The sequence below is a fragment of the Aptenodytes forsteri genome, unplaced genomic scaffold, assembly GCF_000699145.1.
Source record: "Aptenodytes forsteri isolate BGI_AS27 unplaced genomic scaffold, ASM69914v1 Scaffold96, whole genome shotgun sequence".
Taxonomy (NCBI): Eukaryota; Metazoa; Chordata; class Aves; order Sphenisciformes; family Spheniscidae; genus Aptenodytes; species Aptenodytes forsteri.
The window spans coordinates 2,991,799-3,004,039 of record NW_008795029.1 but is presented as its reverse complement, the minus strand read 5'-3'; the positions used below and the strand labels follow the sequence as shown (position 1 = coordinate 3,004,039).

The 12,241-nt window shown below is 41.0% G+C and overlaps 1 protein-coding gene across 1 annotated transcript in view; it reads right to left on the bottom strand.

Moving 5' to 3' along the window:
• The window catches only part of MCF2L (MCF.2 cell line derived transforming sequence like), a 111,884-nt gene that overhangs the window by 76,133 nt on the left and 23,510 nt on the right, over positions 1-12,241 (bottom strand). The window contains exon 2 of the mRNA XM_009276073.1: positions 952-1,035. Within this exon, the coding sequence (XP_009274348.1) occupies positions 952-1,035 (84 nt within the window). The remainder of the gene's footprint in view (positions 1-951; positions 1,036-12,241) is intronic.

Genomic DNA, 12,241 nt, shown 5'->3' with positions numbered 1-12,241 from the left:
TGGGTTGACGGTTGGACTCGATGATCTTAGAGGTCTTTTCCAACCTCAATGATTCTATGATTCTATGATCTCCCTTTACCCATTAGCAGCCAGCCACCGTTCCAGCATTGAGATGGACCAAGCCCAGCAACTGACTGGCACCTGCACGGCACATAAACACCCCATCACCTACTTGGCACAGGTTATCCAGGGGCATCAAAGACGCTCTGCACTGTGTGAACATGGCTGTGCTGCTTTTAGAGATGGCTTTACACCTAAAAGCATGTTCCTTTGCAAAAGGTAGCACCCCGACCAGAACTTGGTGCTACACATGCCTGAGCCCTCGCGCTGAGGCTGTGGGGGAACGTGGTACTGTGGTGCTCGCTCGGACACTACTTTGGTCAAGTCCAAGGTGTCACCCTGGGCTTCAGTATCGAACCTGACAGCAGAGCCAGCAGCAGCGTAGCCTGTGGGGCGAGGACTGCAAGACCACAGCAATCACCAGTGCATCCACACTGCACTCTCCAACTCTCAGCAAGGGCTCAGTTAGCTCAGAGAGCTCTAGGTCAGTGTTTGAGCCCTGTCTCAGCTCCAAGCACTGGGAAGCTCAGGGTAAGTACCCACAGCTCCCTTAGCACTGACTACAGGAGGCTACATGTTCCTGTACTGGGCTGATCAGCACTTCCTTATTTATTTTCCCCTGTTTATTCTTTTATCCTACCCTCAATTCCAACCCATTATCCTGGGTACTGGAAAATGAACTATAATATAAAATTCCTATTATATTTAAAAAAAAATAAAAATAAAAATCTTATTTTCATAAAACCTTGAATAACAAGTCTTGGTAGTCTGTATTTTGAGTTGCTCATAAAATGTGAATTTCTCCTGTACGAGACCTCAAAAACTATGAAAACACAACAGGCCCAACCATACACCTGAGCAATGTCTGTAGAAGGAACACCATAGTCTTACCTGACAAGTAAGCAAATTGTTTCTTTAACTGGTCCTGAATATCTGCAGCATAGAGGGGAATGATATCCTGATGCATGATTTCATCTGTGGAGGAAAAAAAAAAAATTTGCATTGCAAAGTCATTTTATGTAAAATTTCACAGCAGACATGAAAAAAAAAATCATCCCTAGAACACAAACACCCAGAAAACTATCCAAGTTTTGAAAAATACGTGAAAATGTTTGGAGTCTTTCAAGTGTCTGCCAAGGGCAAACTTTTCTTTGAACAACATATTGATAAAAGAGTAAAATAATGTGGATTCGCTGACACTTGGAAACAATACAGGATGTCACTGAACCAAACACTGTAGAGCTAATATTCCTCAGGAATGGTGTTAAACAGTGGGTTTTTTACATACCAAATTCAATTTTTATTAAAAACTTCTCAATGCACACAAAAAAGAGAAACTTATGATCCCTCTAGCCTGTTGTCTAGTGTTCAAATACCCCAAGGCAGCAGCTTTCAATAAGGTAGGTAGAACAGGCTTGAAAGGACATCCTCACATTGAGCACACACATTCGTACCTCAACCGTGAAAAGCATTGCTTAATCTTTTCTCTCAGCTCTTCTACTTTAGCTTAATGACAAACATACTGCTTTTCTGAGTCTTTGTTTTCTGCCACAGTGTTTGAGCGGAGGTGTTTCCCATGTATTTCCAGAGGTCAGGCAGAAACCTAAGTTTTGCTGACCATGATAAAAACTGCATGACAGTCGCCTCATTCATTAAAATGATTTTTTTTTTTAACAAGGAAACAAAAAGTTTTACTCTTTCGCAATTTCTAAAAATTATTTATTCTACATTTTTAGCCTCATTGAAAAGCAGCGAAGGGATAACCTAGCATTTTCATTAATTGGTTTTGAACATTTCTTTTAATCTGGCACTGTATAAAGAAGTTTTGGGTTTAATGTACACCAACGAAATGCCATTAAGATAGACTCAAATCTGACACACAGAACTGTGAACACGCACAGGAAAAGTAAGTAAAAACCTAAGAGTGATGTAAGGATAAGTCAAGTCATCTGCCTTGAAGTACAAGCTGATCAAACAGAAGTAGAGCTCTGGCCCTCAAGGAAGGGACTTGCTATTACTGAGATAGAATCATTGAGGTTGGAAAAGACCTCTAAGATCATCGAGTCCAACCGTCAACCCAACCCCACCATGCCCACTAAACCATGTCCCTAAGTGCCTCATCTACTCGTCTTTTAAATACCTCCAGGGATGGGGACTCCACCACTTCCCTGGGCAGCCTGTTCCAATGTTTCACCACTCTTTCAGTAAAGAAATTTTTCCTTACATCCAATCTAAACCTCCCCTGGCGCAACTTGAGGCCATTTCCTCTCGTCCTATCGCTTGTGACTTGGGAGAAGAGACCGACACCCACCTCGCTACAACCTCCTGTCAGGTAGTTGTAGAGAGCGATGAGGTCTCCCCTCAGCCTCCTTTTCTCCAGGCTAAACAACCCCAGTTCCCTCAGCCCCTCCTCATAAGACTTGTTCTCCGGACCCCTCACCAGCCTCGTTGCCCTTCTCTGGACACGCTCCAGCACCTCGACGTCCTTCTTGTAGTGAGGGGCCCAAAACTGAACTCAGTATTCGAGGTGCGGCCTCACCAGGGCCGAGTACAGGGGCACGATCACTTCCCTGCTCCTGCTGGCCACACTATTTCTGATACAGAAATCTTTCAGAGATCTTTCAAATGCTAGATATTGAGGGCAGAGCCGCTCACTTTTATAAGCGAGTCTCATGTGTGTAAAATTCTGAGAACTGCAATTATCTGAGAACAGCAAAAAACCCCACTTTCAGTTACTTATTCCAGATAAGCATCAACTTATACTAGGAAACAGAACATCTCTGTTCTCTTTCGGTCAGTCTGGCAGAGGAAGACCCGTGACCACTTTCAAGGTCACACACTGATCAGAGCTATTTTTCTGCATCCGCTGAACTGCTGCTTGATCAGAAGACCTCTGCATACCATGCTGTCAAATCCGTAAGCGGATGCATTTAACTGTTAAGTCATATTTCACCCAGACCTTCAGTTATGTCATCATCAATGTTTTTAAGAGAAAACTGAACACAGATCTTTCGAAAGTCCAATCTCAGATGGCCAGGTCATTTCCAGAAGAGGGGACCCCACCCAAGGGAAAAAGGATTTTAGATTTTATTTTTGCTGTCAGTCCTTTTTAATATAAGGAGCCCTCCTGCAGAGTGTTTAAGAAACTAAAGTGAACATCCCTGATTCTGCAAACCAATGCCTGCAGGCGGACCCATTTACCTGAATATAACCTATTACAGGATGAGTGCCTAATTTTTTGGTGGGAGATGGGAAAAGAATGCAATTACTTTGTAATATGCCATCCTGCCTACAGCCACAGGCAGAAATAATTTTCATCATTGCAGCATAAGCATGTAATAAAATAGGTGTGTTTTGCATACGTAAGTAAATACGTGACACACACCATTCAAGCAGGCAAGATGTTCGTAAGTGAGGGAAACTCTTTACTTTATGTTTCCCAGATACATAATGATCACTCTTTCCTCATGTATCCGTGTGATCAATCCCATTGCGGTCCTGACTTGTGCCAGGTAAAGATGCAAGTCTAGATTTGATTGCCCCAGTGTTCTCTCTGATAGGAACAGCAGCTTTTGCAATCAGCACAGGGCAGCCCACAACCTTGTGGTCAAATACTGTTTCACTGAAAAGACAGTATTTTCCTCCCCCTGGTTTTAAACTCTGTTTTAACTCAGATTTAAGAGCCAGTGTGATTGCAACCACAGGATTGGCACACTGTGCCTGTTCACAGGCGGAAAACCTCCAGAAGCCCTTCCTGCTGTGCTCTCCTCTGCCAAGGCACAGCCCCCTTCTCATCTTGCTGATCTGGTTTCATGACACTCTTCAGGAAGCAGAATATGTGTTAAGATCAGAGCTGATTTTCAATAATTTGAAACAACTGAGATAACAAGTAGCAGTACAAAACAATGTGAGAAAAATGCAACTGTTGGAACTGCTGGACCGTTTGCATCCAGCAGCTTGACAGGATACACCTGAACCCAGTATCAGTGCTCACAGATTTAGCCAGAAATCCCTCTCCAATACCCTGTCTCCTCTCAGAGAAGATGCAATTGTAAAAACTCACTGCTCTGCATCATTTCCTTTATATTTAGCATCCCTCTAGAAATGAGAGTTCATCGCAGTTTGTCTGGGACTGAATCTGATTTCACTTTAAGTTTGTCCATCATTACTTGAATATGCTATTTCCTTAACAGGATAAAGTAACGAAAGGCACGCATGCCGAACAGACTGCGAGGGCACACACTTCTTGCACTCATGGACTTTGGGGAAAATAATTTCTTGGAAATATTCTTTAAATAGAGAACCTGCCACCTGCTACAGTCTTTAGGGACAATTTCCACTTTACTAAAGCTAATTAAGTGCACGTTAAAATACAGAATTACTGAAAATCTGTTCACTGTTTTCTAAGGAATTTTTATAGGCTCGAACTCCACTTCCACTTACATGGATTAAGATTTACACAGCCCATGATTTTCCCTGTTCTACCTTGACTGCTTTACATAGTATTTTCAAAGCAGAGACCTAAGAGTTTGTCTGTTTTACTGTATCTAAAATTCATGGCTGAAAGGAGATGCTCACACCAAAACATGCTAGAATATCCAGTCTTTCCTGAAGAGCTCATTTCAAGAGTTTTCCACAGTAGTCTGCTTAAAATAAAGCCCCTGGGATTTATAATGCATCTGGTATTGTGGGTGCTAATAAACAGTAAAATAAGGTTCTGTAAAGTTATGACTGCTTTTTTTTAATCATTATTTTTAAAAACTGAACACAGATATTTTTCTAAGCCAGCAACTGGAGGTTCTTTAAAAAACACATTATCCAGTGTTTAAATTATGAGTGTAGGAGAGGACAGAAGTGTCATCTTGCTAACATAAAGGAATCAGTTAAATACGTGGTTCTCATTAAAAAAAGCCTTTCTCTTTAAAAATGTGAACCACAGACTTGCGGATATATAATCTTCTAATTCAATTTTAAATCATGCTTTGATAGTCCTGTCTCTATGATGGAGGAAGATGGCTTAGAGGGGCCTGACCCCATCCCATCAAAGGCACCTGACTGCATTTCAAATGAAGCAGGATGACAGATTTAAGCACGAGGGCACAAAGATAACGTGCTTGAATTACCTGGTGCCAGTAAGCCCTGAAGAAACTCGGATCTGAGAAAACGATCAGTGTCACTCAAGTCAAGATTTTCACTTATTGGTAAAAGGCTCCTCTTTTTCTGATCAAACCGAAACTCGTCATCAGACAGAGTTCTCCTGACATGTCTGATCAAACCGAAACTCGTCATCAGACAGAGTTCTCCTGACATGTCAAAGCAAAACCATTTTCACAGAAGACAACGCTGGAGGGGAGTCTGAACAGATCGTACCTACATTACGCGGAAAGAAGTCTCCGGACACAACTCATGAGCCTCTTGTAATGGGTTTAATCCAATTCCCATCGAGCCAGCTGGAATTACACCAGCCTTTGAGTAGTAGTTCTGCATGAAATTTTATGGCCATTATTTTATATCAGCTTGAAAGCCAACCTGTTTGTATGCATACAGACACAATTATGCCTTTTCAGCACAGAACCCAGTAGCACACCATGAAGCAAGCTACAAATCATTTTTCCTCCTCCTCTTTCTAGCTGAGTCAGCAAGATTTTCCTGAAAAACATGTCTATGGCTTCTCTATGAAATTCATGCCTTAAGTTGAAGAAATAATGTCTTTTTCTCAATGAGTTTTGTTTTGCTTCTCCTCTGGAACAGCCTACCCACTCAAAGAATTGAATGCCTTTTATGAAGGGGGTCTTAATTTGAAAAATCTCTCCATTAAAGCACCCTCCCATCTGGTAATTATAAATGCAAGAAAATTACTTTCAGCGCAGTCCCTTCCTCTCTCTCAGCCCCAAGGCAAACCTTTCATTTCCTCATTCTTCCCTCTTCATCTTCGCCCCCCGACCACCATCATTAACAGTCAGCTCTTTTGTGCAGCCCCCAAAGGAGGAAGGGCCAGAGCAGCAGAGCTGGTGAAGATAGCCCTCTTCTGCGCTAAGCCACATGAAACTAATGAGCTAGTCAAGATGTCAAGAGAGCTCTCCAGCTTTAAAATTGAATTTGAAAAATCGCCGCTAAATAGAGACGATGCCTGTAAGCTCTGCTGCTAGGTGTGCTCAGGCACACAGCTCCTCGGGTCCACGTGCTATTTGTAGTCACACTGGGCTGATGACAGGAGTTGATGCAAGTGTTCATAAACTAAGTATTAAAACCTCACCAGGTCGAAATATCTTCAGGAAGAGTTCATTTCTATTTTATTTGACTACACTGCAATCCAAACAAGGGGCCAGGAAAAGCGAGTGCTTAAGCCTCTGGAATTTTCATGCAAAAAGCAGCTCTCTGCTAAAGCGTAGTTAGGAAGGAAATTATCACCTGGGTAAAACAGTGCTCTTGCAACTTGTTTGTTTCTGGTGAGCTAAAATATCCCAAGCAAGCAGGAAATACAAATTCTTCACCTCCACCAGCATCCCAATTGCTAGTACCAATAGAAATAAAGCAACCTAGCGCTTCAAACAGCTTTGTATGGCACTGGGTGTCCAAAAAATATTTTAAATGATTCAGGTATGTAAGAATTTTACTTGTAAAAGCTTAACAGCCTATATCTCCCACTTCCTCTCCTAGTCAGAAAAGACAGTTTCTTTTTAAGAGCCCTGGTGCATAAGAGATGCTCAGGTTGAGATACTTTTTCTTTTCAGTGAATCATGCTTTATATAAGTTCCTCTTCTGCAGCATTACTAACTCAGTTCATTTTCTAGGACTACATAGCCTATTGCCACAATACGCATAGAATAGCATGTCTATGCAGCCCATTGCTACAATAGGCTAGGCTGGAATCCCATACATTTTCAATGTCAAGTAAGGATCTAGTTGAGTCAAGACTTGGAAGCGGTACTGCCAAAGAAAATCTAAAACCTTAGGAGTGATGTTCCCCCTATTATAAGCCCATGCACAGCGGGCAGAGGCACTTAGTCTTTGAGTGGTGTTTTTAATGACTCATGCATCAGAAGCCCTGACCATTCAGATCTTTCACGGAGTCCATGATATTTCTGCAGCACTTTTCATAATCCGTAAGTTTTGGTAATATTTAAATGATTCTATTGAAATGAAACTTGATAAATCTGCTTGTTTAATCATAACTGAAGAACACCACAACTACTTAGAAGAGACATAAATTAATCCCAAAATGCTGTAATTCCAGTATTTAAATAGAAGGGATGGGAACTTGTCATGTGTGAAGTAACAGAAAAACAAAAAAAATTTGTATCATACAGATGCCTCCTAAACCACCTGCTTTACCAAAGTAATTCCTGCTTCCTGTAATCACAGTTAAAGAAAAAAAAAAAAGTCCATCTGTTTCTTCTTTGAGATCACAGGCTCAGAGCTTTGGCACAGGACTATCTACAAAACTACAGGGATGATGGTTTGGTTTCATGTAGGGAGATTAATCACTGATCCTTCTTTTAAAAAACACTTTTGAGTTGTACCGCAAATGCAGTACTGCTGGGCTGGTACAAGATGACAAGAAGTGTTAACAGTCCCCATTTTCTTGACTCAAATTATGAAATACCTGCTCAAAAGCATACTTTAACAGTCAACCAAGATTTTTGTTTCTTTCAAACTCTTCTCTAAAATTTTTGGATTTGTCCGCTTATTATGCGTATCAAAGGATGTATTTGTCTTTGTTCTCTTCCTTCTTCCACCTCCACTTTTACAAAAGGCAATAAAGTTCTCAGTCTTAGTTTGCCTAAATAATAGCACCTCAAAGCACAAACGTCAGAGGAAATATAATCCCCTTGCTTCCCTGTATAGTAGATGTACTCATGGGATACTATGAGTACTAAAAACTACATCTTCCTCCTCTTCTGCTTCATCAGTCACACCTTCTTGACACACATACTCTGTAGTCCCACAGCTTCTCAGGGATCAGCATTAAGTTTGGATATGGCTTACAAAAGTAATCAAATACTAGCTGATCTGTAACTAGAAGAAAACTGTAATAATTAGGAAGGCAATCTAGGGGTCAACACAAGACCTAATATTTTTTCATACTTGAAGAAAATCTAAACCAAGACAAATCATATTAGGAGCTGTGCAAAAAAAAAAGGGTGGGGGGTGGAGGGGAAAGACGTTGCAGTTGTTGCAAAAAAGCTGAAAGTGCTATCAGTTAGAGCATCTAATCTGTTTTGCCATACTTTTGCTCCACACAGTGTTTAAGCGCACCTAATCTGTTTTGGTGAGAAAGAGATGCCCTTTGTGCTATTTCAAGTCACGATAATTACTCCCTTCCCAAACGGAGAAGGAAGGGGAACTTTGAATCATGCCACATAGCCCTATTATAGCATAACTTTTTGTCAGCCGCAAAGAGGACTTAAAGAGCAGCAACACCATCACATGGACTTACCATCTAAAAGCAAAAATTCACCTGGTGCGTATGGCATGCCTTTACTATTGCAACAATAATATTCCTCTCATCCTCTTTCCAGGATGGCCTGAAGAAAGCCAAAGAAATTTTATTTGCTTGCTCGTAAACCCTTTCCTGTTCTTGCAGGATAGTTTCAGACTGCTAGGAACCACGCACACAAAATAGGGTTAAAAAATATTGCCAAAACTGCACCATCATTAACTCCTTAATACTGCAAATCATGCTGAGTGTATAGTATAAAAATATTTCTGAAGCATTAGATGTACTTAGTCACCTACAAGCAGCAGATTGTACAAAAAGCAAAGATTTTTTTTTTAAATGGAGAAATATTAGGTACAGCCTGAGCACCAGAGAATGTTCCCCTAGCCAGCACTCAAGTGATAAGAAGGCGAGTGACCCAGATGTGTCTCACTTAGTACTTTAGCAAGCAAGCCTCCACGGAATAACAGAAATGTTAGATTTTGCCAACTGCATTTAATAATTTTCTCAGAGCATTAAATCTTATTATGAGAATTTCACTTTCTAAGTACTAAAGCCTTGCAAAGAAGGGGAAGTCTTACAAATACGGAAAATGGAAAGATCAACTCTGAATAGAAGAACCGCATGCAAATTATAGGACTCATCTTCAGCGTGACTTAAAAACTTATGATGCAATCACACAGCTTAAACACATATGCTGAAGTGGACATCTTTTCAGGCAACCAAGCCAAAGATTATTCTGCTTTCAACCCTCCCTCTGCAGAAAAATACGTATCTCAAAGCATGCCCCAAAGCTTTAACTGAAAAGTCAGCGCACACACAGGACCAGCTGCATGAGTACTTGGCAATTCTACTAAACGGAATGCTATTTTTGTGTGATATCTTGGAAGCAAGATAAGATTTTAAACGATGCATGATTTTACTCTTGATCTGAAAATTAAAATCACTTTTATAAAAAAGCAAAGTGGTAAAATCTAATTGGTTATTGTACACATCTATTCTAGAGAAAAAATTATACTTCCTTTACTCAAGGAGGATTACCAATACACACGGCTGCAGTACAAGCCTGCACAGCACACTGCTTGAAACACTGGAAACAGGACTTGATGTTAATCACAGCATTAGGCTGCAGCGCTAACAATTGTCACAGAATGGTTTGGGTTGGAAGGGACCTTCAAAGATCATCTAGTCCAACCCCCCTGCCATGGCCAGGGACATCTTTCACTAGATCAGGTTGCTCAAAGCTCTGTCCAATCTGGCCTTGAACGCTTACAGGGATGGGGCATCCGCAGCTTCTCTGGGCAACCTGTTCCAGTGTCTCACCACCCTCATGGTAAAAAAAATTATTCTTATGTCCAATCTAAACCTACCCTCTTTCACTTTAAAACCAGTGCTACTTGTCCTGGCACAGGCCCTGATAAAAAGTCTTTCTTGAATGTTATCATTTCAACGATATGGAGGATGGCTAGAATAATTTCTAATGAACGATATATTCTATGGTACTCTGACACAAGCACGCTTTTCCATAGAACTGTACATCTATAAAGTAATGTTTTGAAAGGGGATGTGAAGCACTTCATGGGTGTGAGAGAGAAGGAAGAGCTAGCTGTTCACTAAGTGGCTTATATGGAGCCGAGTACTAGTTTTCAGCTAAGATGCATTTACTTGCAGCTGTTTGTAAACTTCCCAGTTCTTGGGACTCTGACTGCAGATGACTTATAAAGAAGAGGTTGCTGAGTTCATAACCAAACTGGCTGCCCCACCTTACCACACAGATGACAAAGTTGTTAACGAAGCAGCTCTTGAAGCACTGTGGCTTGCTACCCAATACCATTAAAAAGATGAAATCCATCCCATGTCTCTCTAAAGTATTAACTGCTTCAGGTAATACAGAGGCAGGACATGGTTCAGTATCTCTCATGGGCAGCTAAAGAGTCCTTTAATGCAACACAGTCAGGTCTGCTGCTCACATCCAGCGTCTTGCAGGCAGCATGCTAGAGGTTTGGCAGGAGCCTTCCCTCCTTTGCTTTATAGACCCCCATTTTTACCTCTTTTAGGCCTCAGATGAAGCATCCATTCATTATCCAATCTGAGAATTTGGCACATGGCTGTAATGAGTAATGAAGTTCTGCTAAATAAAGCTTTGGCCCTGTAAGCAAGCAGTTATTTTTGATGGAACTGACTGTGCAAAACAAATCAATGAAGATATAATTTCTTGGATTTATTTCAGTATCTCATCTGCAAAAAAACATTAGATTCTGTTTCTGTAAGTGCAACAGTCTAACTGAATGTTACCCCTATTTTGAGAGGTTGTTTTGCTAGACTTTAAGTCCAAATATTGACACCTTTCTCTTAAAAATCTGCCCTTTTGGGCATACAGGGAAATTACTTAAGCTTCCTGGAACAAAAAAAGTCCCTATTTTGTGTGTGCCAATTGCAAAGTAGATGCATATTAAAAAAGTTACAACTTGCTGTTTGTTAAGAGAAGCCATGGTCCATAAATCATCTCAAGTGAAACACAAAACCCTTGCTTAGAACTTAAAGTCAACAAAACCCTGTCATGTTCAAACTGAGAAGTGAATAGATACACCACTTACTCTGAATTAGATGACCTTCATAGTTATAAAAGAAAATTTCTCTCACCTAACTGAGCATAAAAACAGAAAATGAGACTAAGTACAATGAAGCTGAACTTTGTTTGCTCCAATTCCACAGGCTCTGTGGAACAAAGGTTTATAAAAGCCAGGGTCTTTAAAAAGCACCTGCTCTTTTTTAAAGAGCAACTACTCTTCCATTTTCAAAGACTTTGGGTCTTCTGCACAAAACATAAATGCAGTAGGGCTGCATTTTGAAGAGAAAAGCCATGTAAATGAAAAAAAAAATCTGAATATTTGATACTTAGAGAAGTGCCTGAGAAACAGCATCTATAAAAGCATCTGAGGAAACAAACATATAAGGCTTCCTTCATTTCAGGGTAACACAGTAATGACGAGAGGCAGAATCTCTCATACATCATGTGCAGTGAAGAGGCTAAAGAACAAACTTTGACCTTGAACCTCCCTGGTGGTGGGTATTCTCATCTGAAGTCTCATTTGACCTCACTGGATAGTCCGCTCCTTTGAGACTGAAGGCAGGTTAAAATAAACAAACAAAAAGCCAAACGAACAAAACAAAGTCACATCAGTGGTGTTAAGATGGGGATTTACTTTTAAAAACATGGCCTTAGGTCCCAGTAAGTACCAAGTTTCAATAAGACCACTGAGGTGCTCTATAGAAGTTTGGAGCATTTATTTTAGTTTTTAAAGGACGCTAACACTTATTAGAAAGGAGTGAATGTCTTTACTGAAACTTTGCACAGCAAAGGGATGAGAGGCAACAGTCAGACGCTGCAGCATGGGAAATTCCAGCTGAATGCAAGGAAAAAATTCACCATGAGAAGAGCCAAGCACTGGAACAGGCTGCCCAGCAAGGCTGAGTGATCTCTACCCTTGGAGATACACAAAACTCAGATGGACAAGTTTCCGGGAAACCTGCTTTAACTTTAAAGTTAATCTTGCTTGGAGCAAAAGGCTGGACTAGGTGGCCTCCAGGGGTCCCTTCCAACCCAAGTTTTCCTGTAATTCTGAAGGGTTCAGGCCTAGCCAGCACGGATTCATGAGAGGCAGGTCCTGGTTGACCAACCTGATCTCCTTCTATGACCAGGTGACCCGCCTAGTGGATGGGGGAAAGGCGGATGTGGTC